This window comes from Dama dama, chromosome 12 (assembly GCF_033118175.1).
Source record: "Dama dama isolate Ldn47 chromosome 12, ASM3311817v1, whole genome shotgun sequence".
NCBI classification, from domain to species: domain Eukaryota; kingdom Metazoa; phylum Chordata; class Mammalia; order Artiodactyla; family Cervidae; genus Dama; species Dama dama.
Genome location: NC_083692.1, coordinates 82,773,242 through 82,797,077, shown reverse-complemented (window position 1 = coordinate 82,797,077; position 23,836 = coordinate 82,773,242). Strand labels below are relative to the sequence as shown.

At 36.2% G+C, this 23,836-nt stretch overlaps 1 protein-coding gene across 8 annotated transcripts in view; it reads right to left on the bottom strand.

Annotated features, from left to right (window-relative positions):
- MYO9A (myosin IXA) overlaps positions 1–23,836 on the bottom strand; it is a 239,522-nt gene that overhangs the window by 65,529 nt on the left and 150,157 nt on the right. For all 8 annotated transcript variants that reach the window (XM_061157939.1, XM_061157937.1, XM_061157942.1 and 5 more), the window contains 8 exons: positions 22,458–22,497; positions 13,379–13,501; positions 8,946–9,026; positions 7,147–7,257; positions 6,167–6,289; positions 4,109–4,258; positions 2,970–3,289; positions 123–1,730 (listed from right to left, as the gene is read on the bottom strand). In XM_061157939.1, the coding sequence (XP_061013922.1) occupies positions 123–1,730; positions 2,970–3,289; positions 4,109–4,258; positions 6,167–6,289; positions 7,147–7,257; positions 8,946–9,026; positions 13,379–13,501; positions 22,458–22,497 (2,556 nt within the window). The remainder of the gene's footprint in view (positions 1–122; positions 1,731–2,969; positions 3,290–4,108; positions 4,259–6,166; positions 6,290–7,146; positions 7,258–8,945; positions 9,027–13,378; positions 13,502–22,457; positions 22,498–23,836) is intronic.

Genomic DNA, 23,836 nt, shown 5'->3' with positions numbered 1-23,836 from the left:
TACACATAGAAATTAGCTAATTCAAGTAGCACCCATACAAGTAACTGAGGTACACCAAGGCACCTTAATGAAAATTTCCAAAAAGTTTCTCATTTATACATAAAAATAAACACTTCACTTACAGGGAACTACTCATATTTTCCTTTGGCGTGAAAAAAATGGCCTTAGTGGCTGCATCTCTGAAAGGGTCATCAGATTTATGGCTACAAGGCTGAGCTGGCCTCAGGTGTTCTCTCTTTGAAATGCGACTATGAGAGTGTTTACAGGCAACATTCAGTTGGGTGGACACTCTGTCTGTCTTGGATAATTCCTTGACAGTATGAGATTGGCCTGGGCCTCCTTTTCTTTCGAAGAACAGAGTGACAGGTCGGTCCTTCAAGGGCAAGTGAGTCGAGGGACTGTCTTTTGGGGCAAGAACAGAATCTTTTATAGTTACTGACGGAGTCCCAACCATACTGGATTCTTCATCCTTATTTGGGGTTTTCAGGATGAGAAGAGAGGATGGTCTCTCTATTCTCTGCTTTGACTGATGGAAAGATGGTACCAGAAAACTCTCCCCAGTTCTTGGCTTTTCAATTGTCTTGAAGGCTTTACGCTCCTTTTCTAAAATATCTTTTTGTCGGCGAATCTGTTTCATCATCTCTTTCTCATTCTGTTGCTGCAATTGCTTTTGCCTTTCTTCCTTCTCAGTGTTCAACTTTTCTAACTTCTTAAGCACGGTATTTGAAGAATCTGTATTCAAAGAAGCAACAACCTGATTTTCTCCTGGGAGGTGGTACTTTCCGGCTTCCCTGCTGATATCCAAAGTAAGAGATGGAAGCGTTTCTTCACTTTCTAATAGTTTGCTTCTCTGGACACTTGTGTCTAGTTGGGAGCTCGTTTTCAGTGGGTCTTGATGGGGAATATAAAAAAATGTAGGCAAACTATTTGAAATAAAGGGGTCTCTCAGCTGTGGTTTACAGGTAATAGATTCAGAACTGCAAACCAGCTTTTCCTTCATAGCCCCATTCTTTAAATGCACTGAGTCAGAGGGTGGCCCCCTTTGAGTCAATGTATAGTTAGTCTCACTTGTGGCACTGACAGAATAGTCCTGTGGCTCAAAATCTGGACTGCAAGATACCTCAGGTGGTACAAATGGCAAGTCTCTTTCATCAGTAATTATGGGCTCTGGTTTGCTCTTTTGGCTCTCCTCACAGCTCAGAAGTTCCAAGCTTCCGTGTGAGCTTTCACTATCAGGTGTACCCTGTAAAGACCGAAGGCCCTCAGGCATCAGTTCCGTAGACCATCTACGCTCTTCTGAAGGAGACACACCACCAAGAGAACGGACTTTCAGCAATTCTAAGCTAAATATAGCTTGCTCTAGTTCTCTCATTCTCCGACTTTCTCTTTTGGCCCGACTCACTTTTTTCTGGTGGAGATCTTCCAAGGACTTGGGTCTCTCTCTTACAATCACATTTTCCTGCAAGTCCACACCACTTTGACTTCTGGCTCTCTCCTGTCGCTTGTTTGGGGACTCATTCAAGCAGTCCATTGAACTTTCATGACTAATTCGATTACTCTCTATCACAGATTTACATTCCTCAATGGCTTTTACTCTGCTGTCAAATGAACAATCCTCCCATTTTGAAGGGTCTGAACCATGAATTTCCAGAGTCCCATATGGCTTGATACTTGCCAATCCAAGTTCTAGTTTTGCTTCTTTTACTCTTTGTTCTTTCAGAGATTTAAATCTATATCAAAACAGAAAAACAAAAAAAACAGGTTAGAGATATTTCTTGGTTACCAATGGAGAGAATAAGTTTATTCAGAATTTTTAAAAGTGAAAAGTCTCCAGCTTCATCCATCTCATTAGGACTGGTTCAAATGAATTCTTTTTAATGGCTGAGTAATATTCCATGGTGTATATGTACCGCAGCTTCCTTATCCATTCATCTGCTGATGGGCATCTAGGTTGCTTCCATGTCCTGGCTATTATAAACAGTGCTGCGATGAACATTGGGGTGCACGTGTCTCTTTCAGATCTGGTTTCCTCAGTGTGTATGCCCATTATACAGAGTGAAGTAAGCCAGAAAGATAAAGAACATTACAGCATACTAACACATATATGGAATTTAGAAAGGTGATAACGATAACCCTATATGCAAAACAGAAAAAGAGACACAGAAATACAGAACAGACTTTTGAACTTTGTGGGAGAATGTGAGGGTGGGATATTTCAAAAGAACAGCATGTATACTATCTATGGTGAAACAGATCACCAGCCCAGGTGGGATGCATGAGACAAGTGCTTCGGCCTGGTGCACTGGGAAGACCCAGAGGAATCGGGTGGAGAGGGAGGTGGGAGGGGGGATCGGGATTGGGAATACATGTAAATCCATGGCTGATTCATATCAATGTATGACAAAACCCACTGGAAAAAAAAAATAATAATAATAATAAAAATAAAAATTAAAAAAATAATAATAAAGTATGAAAAAAAAAAAAAGTGAAAAGTCTCAAAAAAATTTTTGTATAATATTAAGTATTTCTTTAACATGGATGCATATTTCAGGATTCTGTTTCTATAAGTGAGATGATGTTTTATTAAGTATATTATTCCTAATTGGGCACTCTAATCAAAGCATAAGTTAACTCAGAAGCAAAGCTCTCATTTCAATAACATCTTATTTTAAGATAAACCTTAAAAATGAAATTGAAGTTTCTGAAAGTAAAACCAGTTGCAATGTTGCCAATTTTTAAGGATTCAACCCAATGTAAAGTTAATTCTTAGCAATTATAACCACAGACCAATTTAATTCAATATTATAAACCGCACAATGTGGTTTAAAACTGCTGGGGGGATCCAAGTCTAGAAGAGAAGACAAATTGTACACAACCAGTTCTAATTCAAGTTAGGCAAATGTTAGAGCAGACATATAAGCAAAGTACTTGAGAAAAGAGGAGTTAATTATTATAGCAATGAAGATTACCTTTGTCTTGCTCTGAATCCTCTATACAGTGACTGCAAAAGGATAATTTTGTTCCTTTGTTCTTGATACCTCTTACTTTCCCTGTAGCCTCTCCATCTTGCCTGTATACAGACAGCGGCCAAGTGTCTCCGCCTACAGCGCTTCCTCCATCTCTGCTGGATGACAACGGCGGCAGTCCGCAGCTCCAAATAGCGCTGCCTCTCTAAGTGAGCACGCCAGGAGGCCTGCAGGAGAGTGGCTGCACTTGCCAGAAGTAAAGCATCTTTCTGCACAGCTGCATCTCTGGCTTGCTTCTGATGTACATAATTCCTCCAGAATTGCTGCGGGGAAGACAAAATAATAAAACTGGTATCATGTAACACATTTTCACAGAAAAAAGAAATCTCTTATGTCATAACTAGAGATTAAGTAGCTAAACAGCTAAACTGTGGGTGGTTAAAGGAAAAAAATTGTTTTCCAGATATACTTAGTGAAAATAACAATTTTAGATAATATAACCTTGATGAAGTCAATTATGCAACTTAAAATAATTTAATTTTTGATGATTTCATGCCCTACAAATTAATTTTAATAAATTACATTATATTCTCACCTACAATTTGCCAGTACTAATGGGTCAATGTGTATACATTTCAAAGATTAAGATATTAAAGACTTTCTTGCACAAACAGAAAAGTTTGGAAAGCTGGAAAAGTTGGAAGGCTGTATGGAAAACAGCTGTCAATGAGGGAGAAATCAATGAGGGAGAAAATAAAAATATAAATGTAAAATATGAATTTGAATAATTATAACAATGTATATATCATTCTCAAATATCACCAAGAAAACTAAAAATAACTTTGTCAACAGAAATTAAGGGACATAACTCCTTTGCTCCTAATTATACCTCACAGGACATTATAACTATAAATTCAATTTAATTTCAACTGTACATTAATATATTTACTAATAGTCTATTATTGTATTGCCAGGTAAATCTGTTGGTTACTATGAACATTTAAGAAATGAGAAGGACATAATCGCATCTCTGAAGAAATTTACATTCTTATTTAAATGCTTCACAATAAAACACTTCTAGTTACTAAAACACAGGCTAAATACACTGGTCAATCTCATGCAAAGAATCCTTTACTTCCCACCTGGATGACAACAGACGCCTGTCTCAGATGGAGGAAATGCTGCCTACACAGCAAGACCCTGAACCATCGTTGCAGCAATATGATTCTGCGGAGCACCTCCTGGTGAAGCAGATCCTGTAGGTGTTGTCGTTCCTGCTCCTTTAGGAACACCTACCAGAAGGGAAAAAGATGAAGAATACAGCTTAAAAAGAGATGAGAAATTTATTTAATGCATCTTCATTCCTGTGATGATTCCCATGATAAGCTTTGTTAGAGAAGAATGGGTAGAGCAGCAGACATGTACAAGTAATCCTGATATTTCTATGATTTAGCCAAAGCAGTCATTCTCAAATTGGAAAGGACGTACTAGAATATAGAAGGGGAACTGGAAAGGTGAGCATAGGTACAAAAATCCCAGTGCCAGAGATTGTGATAAATTATTCCCTGGGGAAATTCACTGCTGTCAGGAGCCAATGATTATAATAGTGATAAATAACAACGATCTTTTAAAATCCAGTATGCATCAAAGGCTTCTTTGCTGCCCAGAGATATTCATCAGTGTGTTTATTCACTCTTTCATTCAATTATAAATCTTTAGGAATTTAGGGGGATACAAAGTTAGACACAGTCCCTCTGGAAACAGGATTTGCACCTCAACTTTAAGAGCAGATAGATATTAAAAATGTATATATTTAAGATGTACAATGTGATGTTTTGATGCATGTATAAACTGTGAAATGATTATCACGATCAAACTAAGAAACATGTCCACCATCTCCCATTTTTGTCAAAAGTTTAAAAGATTTTTAAAAAGCACAGATAGGTATCAGAAACCCATAGAGTGAAACAGTAAGCTATCAAGGGCAAGAGACAGAGGACCCTACCTGCGCAAAACAAGGAGCTAGAAATAAGAATAAATGTACATACCGGGGACCATGGAACAATAAGAGAGTATGAATTCACAACATGGAGGTTCTTGAAAAAGAGAAAGATGCTTAATCAGGAGGTTATTGGGTGATTATTACTGAGCAGGAAACTGACATAAAGAAAGAAGTATATGAAGATGATAATTTTGATACTAAGAGCAGAGTGAGTTATATGGAATAACAGACTGATATCAGATGATGGATCTGTTTACTGTAAGAGAAATGTGTGAGAGATAAGAAACAGAACTAAAATGGAAACAATAGGAATGTAGGGAAAGGCAGAGATGTGAGAATCATTTGTAAGGAAAAACAATGGAAACAGAACTTTTTTGTAAAAAGGTTAAAGTGAAGGGTAAGCCATATATGATTATGGTTTCTAGTCTAGAAACTACAAGAAAGGTGACAGAGAAAAAGAGCAGGTGATTAGTTAAAGACAGAGGCGAATCTGGCTAACGTCATTTTGGGTAAACTGAGTTGAAAATTACAGTAGAATACCTAGAAAGAGATGCTTTTTAAGCAGTTAAAATTATAGGCGGCACTAAAGCATTGGTCATAAGCTCTTTGATTAATACTGACCATCTCATTAACTAAAAATCTTGGTCTAATTAATTTCCTTACACTATCTTGTCCATTATTTTTCTTATCAACATTCTCCTAGGCAAAGACTGCCATTATTTTTTTTTAAGAAAGAACATAAAGTATCACTTTAATAATATTTCGTATTGGATAATTATTTTTTCTTTTTTTATTTACTTTTAATTGGAGGGTAATTGCTTTACAATATTGCATTGGTTTCAGCCATATATCAACATGAATCAGCCATAGGTACACATATGTCCCCTCCTTAAGCCTCCCTCCCACCTTCCACCCTGTCGCACCCCTCGAGGTTGTCACAGAGCACCAGATTTGAGCTCCCTGTGTCATACAGCAAACTTCTACTGGCTGTCTAGTTTTAGATTAATTGCTAATTTTGATCTATATTAATATTTTAATTTTACATTAATATGATAATGTATGTGTTCAATGCTCCTCTCTCAATTTGTCCCACTCTCTCCTTCCCCACTGTGTCAAGTCTGTTCTCTATGTCTGTATCTCCACTGCTGCCTACAAAAACATACTCAATCTGGACAAGGGCTGTATACATTATATTTACCATGGATTTTCCAACTTGATAATTATCTGGATTAAGATTTATTTTCCTGAAGAAATCCTGAATATTAAATTTGGATGGAATAATATTTCGGGGAAGAAGTACATGGAAATGGCTCACAAAATCCTGAAAAATGAAAAGAAAATATTGTAAAATCACAAGAGAATTATATGTAAACAAGATCCCAAACAAGTTAATTGTCCTTTTATTGATTTCTGTCTCATTATTTTAAACAGGGTGAAACCAAGAAATGACTAGTTAATTTAAAACATTACAAAAGATTAATTAATTAGTAAAATGGGGGGTAGCAATATCTACATATTTTGTTATCAAAGCGGAAGAAAAGGAGGACAGAAACTAATTCTCCCTTTGAAAAAGCTATACTAAAGACCAAAGAAAAAGTTACTAAATAAGGTTCTGAAATTTTTAGCAGAAAAATAAGGAAAGGTGGCAGCTATCTCAGATTATAACTGAAAATAAAGCTTTCCCTCAACAGTAAAGATGTGCTCAGCTTCTGAAAAGCTTCAAAATAATGTCTATACCCATAGCAGCAGCAGCTCATGAAAACAGCTGAAAGCCTTGCTGGCAGCATACTATGAAAAAAAATTCTGCTGAGAAAACTTTAGGGAAAATCGAAAGAGATCTTTTCTTTTGAACTAGATTACTCTGATTATAGTATTTCAGTTACTGGAGTAATCACTGTGAAGAACTGCCATGTTATGAGTAAACTTATATAAGCAAACATTCAGATCAAATGAGAATAGCCAAGAAGTGGAATCTATTACAACACAAACTTAATGATATTGCTGTCAGTCAATGGAAATGAGTATTCTCTATCCCTCATCAATTCTGTATATGAAAGATAGAATGGGGAGGAGAATTAAGAGAAATAAACAAGTGAGTCCCAAATGAAAAATAAGCAAGACACAAGACTAATTTACTTGATGTACATATATATTTAAATATCACTATAAAAGTATAACCTGGAAAGAATATTTGCAACTGTATCCTGATTGGCGAATTCGAACTGTCTCCAGCATCCCAGTGTACCGAAGCTGTCTAAGCACCAAGGCATCACTGAACCTTAATGGTAACTAAAACAAAGCAAACAGAAAAAGGGTTATTAACCCAGAAGAACAGATCTCCAAATTTATGTTTGTTTTGTAAATGTAGTTAAATTCTGAATATCTAGGAACTGACTGGAGGTTGTCTGGTTAAGATATAGCAGAGGCACTGAGACAATCTTACCTCCACAACTGGTAGCTTCAGAAAAGTTCTGACTGCCTGACTAAAGGGAAAAAAAGAGACGCCAAACTTCCAGGCTTCATTACTTACAGAAGAAAAGCACCCTCAAAATTCAAAAGGAAATGTTGCTGCCCACAGGCTACAGAGTTTAGTCACTATAAAATTTGTAACAAAATTAACTTACTTATACATAGTTAAGAGTATATTTTTGTTCAGATTTTACCCACCATCTCACTCAGAAACCACCTACTCTACAATCTTCCAGTTGCCTTAACTTGAGAGCTGACAGATTCATCTTCTATGACTAGTACAAGATTAAGAGCAGTTATCTCCCTAAATAGTTTTTGCTGATGATCCTGTAAGGCACCCTGGAAAATAAAAAATTCCTATAGTCCCTCATCACCAGTCACTCCTAGGTATCTCTTAGGTGTGTTTTTAGACATTCAAAAGAAGATGTATTTGAAATTTCTGGTATTTCTCCTTATTCTCTAAATACCACTTTCAATTTTCCACTAAGGAAATCCCAAACATTTTCCTGCAGAAAGACAGAGATACCAACTGTCAAGAAAAAAGTCAAATGGGCAGCTTATGTTAAACAATAATAGCAGTTAACGTTTATTTAGTACTTATTTTGTGTCCTTAAATACCTTATTAATTGAACTCTTTGTAGAACAAGGTCTCAATAACAGGGACTCAAATTTCTCTTTAACTGTAAATAAAAGTTTCCCTTTTTGTCACCATAAAAGAACCAACCATTAAGGAATAGCTAACATTTACTAAGCACTTACTAGGGGCCAGGAACATTCTAAGTACTACATTGGTTTTTTCTCATGTACTCACGAAACACTTATGAAGTGTCCTACAATTACAGTATATTCTTACACAGACGAAATTATTTAAGGCACAGAGAGGTCATGCAACTCATCTAAGACCACAAAACTTGTAACTGGCAAAGCTGGAGACTCCTTCTTAAGAATTAAGGAAGTTGAACCTAATTTCCTACTAAATTTCAGAAGTTTGGGCTGGAACTATTTTTTGCTATGATGGACACAAAGATAACAAATGCTTACACTTAAAAGATATATTTTGCAAAGCTCTAATTAGGGGAACTGTCATATAAAACAAGAAGGAAATCAAGAATGTCCAGAGTAACCTATTTTAAAGAGACAAGAATCTAAACATGAAAAATGCCAGGCAAGTTCTGTAAGAGTGACTGATTAACACCTTATGTCTGAACAAGAGATTAATCTTAGGGTAACAAAAGTTGCAAAAAATTATTTTGTATAATGAAATTTCAAGAGATTTTTGCTTCTGTAGCCGATGCTAAATTCTAAAAAATGCTAAATTGAGTTCATATAAATAGTTCATAGGCAGGTAAGTGAGGAAATTAGAAGGATATCCAAAGAAAATTCAGAACACCATTTTCCTTACAAAGATTATAAACAGCTTCGCTTCCACATATCCTCCTTAGAACGACTTTAAAAGTTTGGTTTGAAGTAAGCCAAGCTAGAAGCTCTCATTCAAGGGACATTCTTACCTTTTCAGCATTAGAGCGAATGCATTTTACAAAATACGGTTCTGCTTGACCAAGTGTTTCCATCAGCTTGCTTAATGAGGCCTGCAATACAAAGCAATATAGTTAGCACTGTCTCTCATTCCAAACTGGACACAAATGATTTATGATGTTGGTAAAATATGCAAAAACAAGTGATAAACACAGAACCAGGTTTGTTTCTGAAAAGCAAATTGTATACAACGCCATACTGATTAAACTGAGGCCAGTTAAGGACAAGGATGGCAGTTTAACCTTAAAGCTGAGAGACTGGCAATGGTAAATACTGCAAATAATTTTATAGTCAACTAAATATATGATGGGGGCTTCCCAGGTGCCTGAGTGGTAAAGAATCCACTTGCCAAGCAGGCAACATTTCAATCCCTGGTTTGGGAAGATCCCCTGGAAAAGGAAATGGCAATCTACTCCAGTATTCTTGCCTGGGAAATCCCATGGATAGAGGAGCCTGGCAGGCAACAGTCCTTGGGGTCTACAAGAGTTGGACATGACTTAGCAACTACACAAGTCTACAATACATTTTTTACTTTTCTTCAGATTTCATGAAACAATTTTATTCAAATGCATGCAGTATTAGAGCAACTTTGGGAAAACCATTCAGTAGGGCAGCAGTCCCCAACCTTTCTGACACAAGGGGCCAGGTTCACAGAAGACAGTTTTTCCATGAACTGGAGCCGGGTGGGAGGGGGATAGTTTCAGGATGATTCAAGTGCACTACATTGATTGTGCACTTTATTTCTATTATCATGACATCAGCTCCACCTCAGATTATCAGGCATTAGATCCCAGAGGATGGGGACTCCTGTAGTAGGATATCCAGGAAGGTAGTAGTCTCCTGCTTCAATTTTAACCTTTAAGTATATAACGACATTCCCTCTTCCATTCCTGATGCTGATTATTTGTGCTTTGCCTTTTTTTCCAGGTTAGTCTAACTGGAGGTTTATAAATTTTCTGATATTTTCAAAGAACCAGATTTTTTATTTCATCAGGTTTTCTCTTATTATTTTTCTGTTTTTCATTTCATTGATGATTCTACTTTATCATTCACTCCTGCTTGCTTTGGGTTTAATGTTTTTCTTTTTCTAGTTTCCTAGGGTAGAACCTTAGATTACTGATGTGAAGCTTTTACTTTTTCTAATAAGAGAATTTATTATTATAAATTAACTTTGGAATATTACTTTAGATGCACTGCACAAATTTTGATGCTTTATTCTCATTTCTTTTTAAAATACTTAAAAATTTTTCGGTCCCCTTTGACTATATAGAGTGAAAATTTACAACAGAATAAACTTACATTTAGCCCCTCCCTTCTGTGCTACTTTACCATATGTCTTATTTGTACCATACAACATACTAGTATTTTTGTCTTCTACAATCCATTATCTTTTTTTAAAGATTCAAAGAAGAAAAAACTTTTTAATAGTTACATTCTGTCATTCTGGCAATCTTAATGTTTTGTATAGATCCAAATTCTGTGGTTTTCTCATCATTTTTATTCCAAATTTAGCATTCTTATATTGTAGATTTCCTGGAACTGCAATCTCTCAACTTTTGTTTGTCTAAGAAAGTCTCTAACCTTCACTACTCATTTGTGCAGAGAATTTTAGAGTGACAATTTTTTTTTCTTTCAGGCTTTTAAAAATACTACTCTTGAATTCTGGCTTTCATAGTTTATGATGAGAAACATACTGTTATTCTTATTTTCATTTCATAGAACATAAATATCTTTTTTCTTTGGCTGTATTTAAAATTTTCTTTTTTTAACTGGCTTTAGCAATTTGATGTGATATGTCTTGATATGCTTGGTGGGGAGGTGTTTTGCTTGGGACTTGTTGAGATTCTTTGATATTTGAGCCTATATTATTCATAAAAATCAGAAAATATTTTGGTCATTATTTCTTCAAAATTTTTTCTGTATCCCCCTCTTCTGCCTTTCCTTCTTAGATATCAATTACATCTATGTTCAATGACTTAGTATTTTCCCACAAGCTGCTAATGCTTTTTTTCATTTTTCCCCTCATCACCGTTTATTACATCTCTGCATTTTAAAGTAAATGTAAACTTTAATTCACTACTTCGGCACTAATCCCAATTAGTTTATTTCATTTTCAAATATTACAATTTTAATCTCTGAAATGATTAATCATTTGTGTCTTTTTCCTGTCTTCTATTTTTTTCTCATTATTATACACATCTTTCTTATATCTCTGGACACACTTACAGGGTTTATAATAGCTATTTGAGATCCTCATCTACTATTTCCATCATCTTTGTTATTTTTACAATCTGTTTCTAATGATTAACTTTTCTGTCTTGTTATGGGTGGTTCTTTCCCTGATTCTTCACATGCCTAATAATTTCAGATTGGACACTGGAGTGATTTTATATTCTGTGATTTTGCTGTATTTCTTTAAAGAGCAACAAACAGTTGCCCCTGGGGTTGAGTTACACAGGATCATTTTGATTCTTCAAGACTTACTTTTATTAAGCTTTGTGAGGGTAGGTTCAGAGCAAAACCTTTGGCATTTGTTTGGGCTCCCTCTCCCTGGGCTACAGTAACCTGGGACTTGCCTCATTTATTTCCCTTTTCTCAGGGATCATAATCCTGTAATGCTTATTGTCTGATAACTAAAAACACTATTTTTACTTTTTGCCTAGTTTTCTAGATGTTCATAATAGAAGAGCAATTCCTATATCAGTTAATCCTTCATGAGTTCTACAATTTCACTTTGATGAAAAGAAACATTCATTCACAAGAAGGGTGTGAAGTCATAGACACCTGGCTGCCATCCATCTCCATCACTTCTAATTTCCTCATCTGTACAATAAGAATGATGATATTTATCTCACAGAATTGGAGGAAAAATAGATAATGCATATGTATAAATATTTAATAAGGAATATGGCAAATGTAGTACATTCATCATTATGTTTCTGGATAGTAAATGATTTTCATTTGTTTTTGTTCACTGTATTTTCTAAATAATAAAAAGTTTAGAAAAATTAATTCATTACTCTTATAATATTTAACAGTGTATCAGAAACATTACAGATGACTCTTTGTAAATGTTAAATACATGAATATAATTTGAAAGTATCCATAATTCCTGAATTTGGGGGATTTTAAGGGACATTATAGGACTGTAATTAAGCTTTAATTGTAGTAGCTATAACGAGTATTCTTCAGATTAAAGACTGAGTTTGATAAAGAGGCACCTGTAAAAGAACCAAGATGATAAAACAAAGGAGACAATAGCTTAATGGTTCTACTCGTCCTAATCATGCAAAGGAGACTAATGCTTCCTTAGATAAATAGGGCCAAGCAACACCTCTCTCTTTTTAAATAATCAAATACCATTAAGCCATAGGATTGTGATTTAAGAAGGTTTGTGTAAAATTCATGGCAGAGCTTCCATCATATATTCAATTGTCTTTCCTTTAACTTTATTAGGACCTAGTAAGTTATTTGGCTCTTTAATCTTGTTTTTTTTTTTTTTTAAGAAAAAACATTTGACCAAGTAGCTTTTATAGAATCAAATTTTTCTCTGGGCCTATGGTGAAAATTGTCTAAAATAAAATGACATTTCTAGCTTATAGGTTGAAGGACTGTGCTTATAAATCAAACAAGATCATATCCAGTGACATGTTAGTAGATAATTTACATTTAGATATCCTGGATTAAAAAGGAGCACTGAAAAAGTGCTAAAAAATAGAAATGTAGCTATCAGTAGATAAAGAAATTTTTAGTGAACAATGCTTTAGTTAGGACTGCTTCTGTGAGTGATAAAGCACAAGGTAGAATAAAATTATCTAAAATACCATTACCCTTTAGATTTTCAGCTCATTTTCATAAATATCTAGCAAGTGAACAGAATATTAGAGATAATCTGATAAGAAGAGGAAAAATGAAGAGTATTTTGAAATTAATTCTGGAGGTGATTTCGTTAATTTATTATGATTGTATTTATCCCTAAATGCACAGTCACAATAAAATGATCCAGATTCCTATATATACAAAACTAAAATAAAAAGTCAAGAAAAACCTTACAATTCCATTTAGTTAAATAATGATGGCACTAGCATGTGGTTTAAACATACAGAGGAAAAAAAACATACACCATGGTGGTAACAGTGCCACATCTGGGCAGTCAACTTTCTGGTGCTTTTCTCCTCAAGGTGAAAATAACGAATTCCTCTTTGGGATACATACTCCCCAGAGATGAATAAAAGCACCTGATTTTTCTCCCATCTTTGGTACTTCCAACCAAAACGGTCATTCTACTATAACTTTTTAGTCGCATGAATCTTGCAGATCACTGTGACCTTGTGATGTCAATCTGAACAAAACAGATTCCTCTTTGTTAAAAATAAAAGGAAAAAAAAAGTAAATAGGAAACAACCTGAAACTGGGCACTGATGCTGGGAGGTTTCTTCTTCTTGTGCAAATGAAGAAGAGACTTGGTAATGCGATCCTGTAGGGTCAATCTTGTCAGATGCTTTAAAGACTTTACTTCTAGCAAATGCTGAAAAACAAGGGGAAGAAATCAAATTCTTCACATAAATTGATCTAAGAATAGGAAAAACAACGTTGTAAGCCAGTATTTATTATTCCTATGTATGACTGTGGTGAATATGGGAGATTAATATTCAATATCCACTCTACCCATCTTCTGCTTTCTGGCAGAAGTTGTTCAGCTAAAAAAGAAACTGCATTTCTCAAACTCTTACATCTCAGGTTCTGGATGTGATTTAAGTTCCTCAATTCCCACACATTAAACTGGGAAGGTCTAACCAAGGCAGATTCAAGAGGTTAGATCTGATAGACAGAGTGCAGAAGAACTATGGACGGAGGCTTGTGACACTGTACAGGAGGCAGGGATCAATACCATCCCCAGGGAAAAGAAATGCAAAAAGGCAAAATGGCTGTCTGAGGAGGCCTTACAGATAGCTGTGAAAAGAAGAGACGCATAAGGCAAAGGAGAAAAGGAAAGATACACCCATCTGTATGCAGAGTTCCAAAGAATAGCAAGCAGAGATAAGAAACCCTTCCTCAGTGATCAATGCAAAGAAATAGAGGAAAACAACAGAACGGGAAAGTCTAGAGATTTATTCAAGAAACTTAGAGCTACCAATGGAACATTTCATGCAAAGATGGGTACAATAAAGGACAGAAATAGTATGGACCTAACAGAAGCAGAAGATATTAAGAAGAGGTGGCAAGAATACACATAATAACTATACAAAAAAAGATCTTCGAGACCCAAATAATCACGATGGTGTGATCACCAACCTAGAGCCAGACATCTGGGAATGCGAAGTCAAGTGGGCCTTAGGAAGCATCACTACAAACAAAGCTAGTGGAGGTGATGAAGTTCCAGTTGAGCTATTTCAAATCCTAAAAAATGATGCTGTGAAAGTGCTGCACTCAATATGCCAGCAAATTTGGAAAACTCAGCAGTGGCCACAGGAGTGGAAAAGGTCAGTTTTCATTCCAACGCCAAAGAAAGGCAATGACAGAGAATGTTCAAACTACCGCATTTTTGCACTCATCTTACACGGTAGTAAAGTAATGCTCAAAATTCTCCAAACCAGGCTTCAATAGTACATGAACCGTGAACTTCCAGATGTTCAAGCTGTATTTAGAAAAGAAAGAAGAACCAGAGATCAAATTGCCAACATCTGTTGGAGCATCGGAAAAGCAAGAGAGTTCCAGAAAAACATCTACTTCTGCTTTATGCCAAAGTCTTTGACTGTGTGGACCACACCAAACTATGGAAAATTCTTAAAGAGATGTGAATACCAGATCACCTGACCTACCTCTTGAGAAATCTGTATGCAGGTCAGGAAGCAACAGTTAGAACTGGACATGGAACAACAGACTGGTTCCAAATAGGGAAAGGAGAACGTCAAGGCTGTATACTGTCACCCCACTTATTTAACTTATATGCAGAGTACATCATGAGAAACACTGGGCTGGAAGAAGCACAAGCGGGATTCAAGATTGCAGGGAGAAATATCAATAACCTCAGATATGCAGATGACACCACCCTTATGGCAGAAAGTGAAGAGGAACTAAAAAGCCTCTTGATGAAAGTGAAAGAGAGTGAAAAAGTTGGCTTAAAACTCAACATTCAGAAAGCTAAGACCATGGCATCTAGTCCCATCACTTCATGGCAAATAGATGGGGAGACAGTGGAAACAGTGTCAGACTTTATTTTTTTGGGCTCCAAAATCACTGCAGATGGTGACTGCAGCCATGAAATTAAAAGACGCTTGCTCCTTGGAAGAAAAGTTAGGACCAACCTGGACAGCATATTAAAAAGCAGAGACATTTCTTTGCCAACAAAGGTCCGTCTAGTCAAATCTATGGTTTTTCCAGTAGTCATGTATGGATGTGAGAGTTGGACTATAAAGAAAGCTGAGCACTGAAGAATTGATGTGGTGTTGTTGGAGAAGACTCTTAAGAGTCCCTTGGACTGCAAGGAGATACAACCAGTCCATCCTAAAGGAAATCAGTCCTCAATATTCATTGGAATGACTGATGTTGAAGCTGAAACTCCAATACTTTGGTCACCTGATGCAAAGAACTGAATCATTGGAAAAGACCCTGATGCTGGGAAAGGTTGAAGGCAGGAGGAGAAGGGGACGACAGAGGATGGGATGGTTGGACGGCATCACCGACTCAATGGACACGAATTTGAGTAAACTCTGGGAGTTGGCAATGGACAGGGAGGCCTGGCATGCTGCAGTCCATGGGGTCGCAAAGAGACACTACTGAGCAATTGAACTGAACTGATTGAACCAAGGCAGAGGGTTTTGCTACTAGCTTGTTTCTGCTGGCAAACATGTATACAAAAGTACTTCAGCCTTCTGTTGCCCCAGTGTCCAGGCTCTACTTCTGAGTGTTGAGAAGCACCATGCAGGGCCTCTGTGTTCACTGCAACTCTAGTAAAAGCACCTTAGTACAGAAGCCAGTAATTATAGCAGCTTCCTCATGAGGCTGGAAGCAGGTACAACGATCGCAGCTTCCTCATTTTCTAGCTTTTGGAGTACAGCTGACTGCTCGGTAACTTCTGATGATTTCTGTAAGCACCTCTTTGAATTAAGACCCTTTATACTTAAAGGGGGGGCTTCCCTGGTGACTCAAATGGTAAAGAATCCACCCTCAATGCAAAAGATCCGGATTCACTCCCTGGGTCAGGAAGATCCCCTGGAGAAGGGAAGGGCTACCCACTCCAGTATTCTTGCCTAGAGAATTCCACGTACAGAGGAGCCTGGTGGGCTACAATTCATGGGGTCGCAAAGAGCTGGACACCAAGGAGCAGTATCTTCCTTTACTACTTAAACATATCCACAGTGATTAGTAACTTGCAATTGAATCCTGACTCATAGAGACAATAAATTAAATTCAATCCCTAGACTATACAGTAAGTAAGCCAGGAACACATAAACAGGAAAAAAAAATACAGTCCCTTATCAACCTGCATCCTTAAGTCCTAATTATTAATAATATAGGAGTTACACGTAAAGCAACTGAAGAATACAAAACAGGGTATTAATAAAGGATTTTGGAGCTTCTTTTAGCCAATCACTAACCAATTTTGAAAATCCTACTAATTTATGGCAGTGAGTTTGTCAATGGAAAGAATGTTTCTATACAGATGCACAATCTTATGTTATTTACAAAGCAGAAAAAGTTTCATTGTATGAGAAGCAGAGATTGGAGCTAAAAGCATGATAAATATAGAAGACTAAACAGTATTAATTTTGACAAAAAACAAAAACTTCCCAAGTGGTAATATAATACACATTTAAACAATTCTACCTAGGGAAAAAAAAAATTCTCCAACAAACACTTACCATCTATATATAAGAACAGTAAAAAAAAAAAAAAAATGCTTAAAAGACCATGTCCTGTGATCATAAACGAGCAGAAGACTTCAACAGGCAGTTCTTAAAATATACATGACAGGGAACATAATGACAATCAATCTCGCATTAATCAAAGAAACACACGTTTTCTTTGAGGAGATTTACTGCACGTTCAATTGGCAAACATATAAAGACCGATAAAATCCAGCATACATAAAACAGGCATATTTATGTATTGTTCTTAGGAATGAAAATCCTTATAACCTTCCTGATATTAAGCAATTTCATGTCTATGTATTTATCTAAGGAGAGATCGAATATAACTTCTGAAAATGTACTTCGAAAATATAGTGAAAAATTCTGATGAGAGATAATGAACTACATGAAACTTTTTTCATGAAGTTCATCCACACAACTGAACACTGTACAGCTCCTAAAAATACTATAAACCTATATTCTGACATGGAAAAATATCTGCAAATACACTTGACCAAAAAAAATCACACAAAACAATAATATATTTACATAAATATATAATGGCATGTGTGTGTTGAATTTTCAAAGTTTTTACTTAAGTTTAAATCCTTCCCTTTGTGGAATTCACTTGGAAAAGTCAAACAAACCAAAAAACCCAAAACAAAAAATCCACATTCATTCTTATCTCCAGATCTTTCCAATTTTTTCATTTGTTTGGAATATTAGACCTTTACATGGGTTGATTGTTCTTAGTATTCAACTTATAGCTTAAATACCCAAACTTTTTCATAAAGCTATTACTTGCATACCCCAAAAGCAGCCCACCTGTATGCTAATAACATGTCCTTTCATCTTAATCTTTTATTGTTTTTCTCTTTCTCTCAAAGCATCACTACAAGACAGCAAGAGTTCTTGGACTAGACTGCTTACCCCTGCACTAACAAAGTCTAAAACAGTGTCTGGTTCTGCATGTGCCGTGCTCAGATGCTCAGTCGTGTCTGACTCTTTGCAACCCCACAGACTGCAGCCCACCAGGCTCTGCTCCATAGACAAGCTCCAGGCAAGCATACTGGAGTGGGTTGCCATGCCCTCCTCCAGGGGCTCTTCCCAACCCAGGGACTGAACCCAGGCTTGGGTTCAATCTCCTGCATTGCAGGCAGATTCTTTACCGTCTGAACCACCAGGAAAGCCCCTGGTTCTGCAAACTTAGCTGGATGAAAAAAAGAATGGTTAACAAGTAATGATTTTTGAACAATGTTTCCTCAGACTTCTGTCCATGAAACTCATCATGATTAGATCTATCAAGAAATATTCAGTGATTACTACAGATCCAGTTCTGTTCTAAGTGGTCAGAATACATTGCATTCAAGTATAAGGACATTAAAAAAAATAAATGATAATCTCAGGGTTATTCTGATTTATCAAGATAAAACAGTGCAAGGAAGAATGGAGATATAAGGCAGAGCAGAACAAGGCAGTGGACAGGAGGCTAAGGCGGCAAGAAAGAGAGAAAACCAGTTAAGGGACAGCTTCAATAGCCCAGCATGATGTGACAAGGACTGAAATGCGGGTCCAAGATCTAGCAGAAAACAGGTATGGATTTAATTCCTTTCTTAGGTCTTCTGTTCATTATCTACTTTATTCCTTTCTTAACTCCATCTTCATTGTTTAGTTTATTCAGATTAGTCAGTTCTTTCTTTTTTAAACAATTATTTACTGCCTGCCTGCTGTGCAAGGTGCTGTAGATACAAAGATTAAGAAGATATTGCTCATGCTGTTAAAGAGAACTAAAATGGATGATAAACTTATCTTCAAGGTATGAGCCTGAGTGACTACAAAATTCAGTAGGGGAGTGACACAGCAAAATCTGTTAGGGCTGAGATATGAGCAGGATGTCAAGTCTGAGATATGAGCAGGATGTCACAGTAGAAATGTACAACAGTGGAACTAGACTAGAAATTTAGAGACATTTAGAAAGATCAGAAATTTAGAAAGACTAGAAATTTAAAGACAGATCAAATTATACAGATATATTTAATAGAAGTGATTGATGGTTTCAAGGTATGAGAGGGAAAGTACTCTCTAGAAGAAAAAAGTACTATCAAAACAGAACTATATTAACAGAGAGCTAAGGGCTATTAGGAATACCAGACCACTTGACCTGCCTCTTGAGAAACCTGTATGCAGGTCAGGAAGCAACAGTTAGACTGGATATGGAACAACTGACTGGTTCCAAATAGGAAAAGGGGTACGTCAAGGCTGTATATTGTCACCCTGCTTATTTAACTTATATGCAGAATACTTCATGAGAAACTCTGGGCTGGAAGAAGCACAAGCTGGAATCAAGATTGCTGGGAGAAATACCAATAACCTCAGATATGCAGACGACACCACCCTTATGGCAGAAAGTGAAGAGGAACTAAAAAGCCCCTTGATGAAAGTGAAAGAGAAGAGTGAAAAAGTTGGCTTAAAGCTCAACATTCAGAAAACTAAGATCATGGCATCTAGTCCCATCACTTCATGGCAAATAGATGGGGAAACAGTGGAACAGTGTCAGATTTTGGGCTCCAAAATCACTGCAGATGGTGACTGCAGCCATGAAATTAAAAGACGTTTACTCCTTGGAAGGGAAGTTATGACCAACCTAGACAGCATATTAAAAAGCAGAGACATTACTTTGCCAACAAAGGTCCGTCTAGTCAAGGCTACGGTTTTTCCAGTGGTCATGTATGGATGTGAGAGTTGGACTGTGAAGAAAGCTGAGCACTGAAAAATTGATGCTTTTGAACTGTGGTGTTGGAGAAGACTCTTGAGAGTCCCTTGGACTGCAAGGAGATCCAACCAACCAGTCCATCCTAAAGGAGATCAGTCCTGGGTGTTCATTGGAAGGACTGATGCTGAAGCTGAAACTCCAATACTTTGGCCACCTCATGCAAAGAGTTGACTCGTTGGAAAAGACCCTGATGCTGGGAGGGATTGGGGGCAGGAGGAGAAGGGGACAACAGAGGATGAGAAGGCTGGATGGCATCACCGACTCAATGGACATGAGTTTGAGTAAACTGGGAGTTGGTGATGGACAGGGAAGCCTGGCGTGCTGCGATTCATGGGGTCGCAAAGATTCAGACACGACTGAGCAACTGAACTGAACTGAAGGGCTGTTGGAGGTTACTTACATGTGTTTAATATTTGCCTGCATTTATTCAGAATTGTTAAAAAAAAAAAAAAAAAAGGCATTCTAAATCTTACCTTTATCAATAAAATGAGATGCTAGAGGTGCCCTTAATACAAGTGACTGAACCTTATTTCCAGTAGCAATAAAAGTTGTAGGAATATGTACATCAATGATTCACACTCAAGGTAACAAAGCAGTTTCAGAGTTCACAAAAGAGCAAAAGGGAAAAAAAGTTTAGGTTATCTGCATTGCTGCTGCTTCCTTCCACACCACGTATAAAACTAACTTAATGCAACAGAAATATCTTAGTCAGAAATGACCATGGTCAATGAGGACCTAGGATCTGCTAATTTAATTTTATAAATATAAAAATTTATTTTGCCTTGATTTGAACTGGACTGAAAGAAACAAGCAAAACATTCACTAAGCATAATTAGAAAAAATAAGGTATATTTAAATAAGGGTAGGAAACTAAGATGAAGAGTGAGGTTATTAAACAAACTACACATTATACATATATGTATGTACACATATAAGCCACAAATTCAACTCTAACATCTTGGTAGAAAATGTGAAGAAAATAATCATTTACTGAACACTAATCACGCACATGGGCTGCCCTGGTGGCTCAGTGGTGACCGCCTGCTGCCAAAGCAAGAGACAGAAGTTTGGTCCCTGAGCCAGGAAGATCCTCTGGAGTAGGAAATGGCAACCTACTCCAGGGTTCTTTTTTTTTTTTCCACTCCAGGATTCTTGCCTGGGAAATCCCATGGACAGAGGAGCCTGGTATGCTCCAGTCCACGGGGTGACAAAAGAGTTGGACATGACTTAGCAACAACAACAATAATCATGCACATACCAAATATATGTATTTCATCCTAACGTATATTATCCCCCACACTACAAATGAAGAGACAGAAGTTAAGACAAGTTAGAGAATTTACTCCAAAGATCAGAGAGCAAGTAACAACAGATCCATCATTTGAATGTAGGTCAGTTTTACTCCAAGGTCTATACTCTCATAGACTATGTTGCCTCTCTAATACTAAATATATATACTTGAATACACAAGACACTAAAATAAACAAAAAAATTAGCTATATTTAATTTTAAAAAATTGAGAAATAGATGGGATTCCTGTGATAATTGAATAGAATTATTGACTTCAGATATATCTAACATATTCTTGTTGACTATCATATGAAGTTTAAGAAGTTACAAAACAATGTATATATAGATACAAGGAGTCACTTTGCTGTATAGCAGAAATTAATACAACATTTTAAATCAACTATACTTCAATTAAAAAAAATAAGTTATCCATCCGAAGAGAATGAAAAGAACAGGGCAAACACTAGATCCACAGGTGGCATTCAAAATTCTAAAAGGCTAATGAGACAGTGAAGGGAAAAAAAAGAAACACAAAGGAAGAGGAGAGGTCTCCTTTACTCTCTACATAAAATTTTTTATGATAAGAACATAATCACAAACCACTCAGTAAATTTTCTTTGCGGTTTAAAACACATTTGCCACTACCACAAACCACATCAGCAACGCATTCAAATTTCTTTGGAAATATAAGATGACTTAAGTAGAAGGAAAAACTACAGATTCATTTTCTTGTTTCTTAAACTAGAGAATTTTAAAAATAAACAGCTCTTTTTCAGTTCTTTTAAAATTTTTGAGTTATGGTCATTAACGAAGTTAATGACAGGACTCCTTTGGAAGGGCACAGGAGAAAGAAAAACTCTAAGACTGTTGTTTAGCAAATCTAATAAACATTTTGGCATCCAGATTAGAGTAAGCAAATTACAAGTCCTGGGCCAAATTATGCCCATTGTTTTTATAAGATTTCTATGGTTGAAAAAAATTATATGAAATTCAAGTTTCAGTATCCATAAATAAAGTTTTATTGGAACACAGTCACAGTCATTCAGTTACATATTGTCTACAGCTGCATTTGTGCTATGACAGCAGAGCCAAGTAGTTATAACCCAGACCAGATGAGCCTGCCAAGTCTAACTGGACCTTTACAGAAAAACCAGGCTAACTAATGCTAATGATGATGACAGAAATTATTTTTAAATCAAATAAAATTTTAAAATTTTTTAATTAGATAAAATTCAGAATGTCTCCTTAACCTGATTTAAGGAGGAATGAAAAAAATCTATGCAGAGGCAATTACTCAACAAAAATTTACATTTATATTCAGAAGCTTTTCAAACACTAGAAAGTGAGATATATCACAAATATTTACCAGCATTAAGCTTCGCCATTTCATAATAACATCCAGCATTATTGCTAAAATGGTTTTAACTGAACATACACAATTAATCTGTATTTGGGGTGCAAATAAGATATTTCTTGTTTATGATTTCTAAAGATTGTTTGCATGAATTAAAAAAAAGGAACAATCATGAAGTGAGGTACAAAGGAGAAAATATTTTCATGATACTCACCTTTGGAAGCCCAGGTTTGGATTTGAAATTTTTGTTTCTCCTATAGAGACAAATCTTACATTAGAAGGAAAAAAAAAACGAACCACATCGGAAAGATGAATTTCAAGTTCTCTACAAAAAGAACATTATATACCCACTTCCAAGTTATAGGTCCTTTAAATGAAACACTGTCTAATTCAACTAAGCAGGCACCTTTGGGAAGGAAGGATAAGCAAAGTAAAGACATGCCTGCTCCATAATACAGGTACAAACAGATTGAGCTTGATGATCGGTAACATGATGTAGATTCAAAGCTCAAGTTTCATTTTCTTTTGGACCCTAACAGGGCTCTGCATTCTTAACCTACGGAGGCTTTGTTTCTGTCATTTTAAACTTAAAAAGATGCCTAATTTCATGAATTATTAAAATGTACTTTTCACTAAGACTTATGATCTTCCATTTTCAAAAACTAAAAATTCTGCTCTGCCCTTTTATTCCTTATTCATAATTCAATATCACACTTTGATCAAACTTCTTTTTTTTAAATGGCTACAAAAAAGGAATAAAACCCAGTGCTTATGAACATGGGCTGGGGAATCAGGAAGACCTGGGCTTGTTGAATCTGAGTTCTATCACCTTCCAAGGTATGATTTTAATCTCTTTAAAACATGGTTTTAAAATTGTAAAACATGGTTTTAAACATGTAAAAATGATAATGTAAGACAATGTAAGAATGATAATACTATCAACCTCACAGAGTTGCTGAGGATTAAATGAGTTTATTCATAATTCTGAAATGTAGCATGACATATAAATTGAGCCTATTAGCACTGTTAAGAGATGATTTAGGGATTAAGAAATATAATCCAGTCACACTTCTAGCTAATGGTTAAAAAATATGCTTTGGAAGTGTTTTAAATATATTGATACAGGTAGGTAAGAACTTTTTACAGGTTCCCATGCATGGTTAATACCTATATGCTGAAACCAGTTCTCTATCAGGTAAGGAGAAATAACAGGTTTTGGCAAGTATTATGTATCACCATACAGGTGCCCCTTGAACAACATGAGTTTAGACTGTAAGGGTCCAGTTACACATGGAATTCTTTCAACAGTACTACTTGATCTGAGATTGGCTGAATCTGTGGATGTGGAATCACAGATACTGAGGAGCAGTGGATATGGAGGGCTGACTATAAGAAACACATTTATTTTCCATTGTGCAGAAGGTTGACACCTCTAACCCACGCATTGTTGAATGGTCAACTGTATGTGGTCCCATTCACCATTTTGTAAGAGATTTTACCTGCCCAACTTGTTAAGACTGCCAGAATTAAAAGGCAACTGCAGTTAAAAACTAGGAATCCTAAAAAAAAGCTAACAGTGTTTGCTCTCTCTGG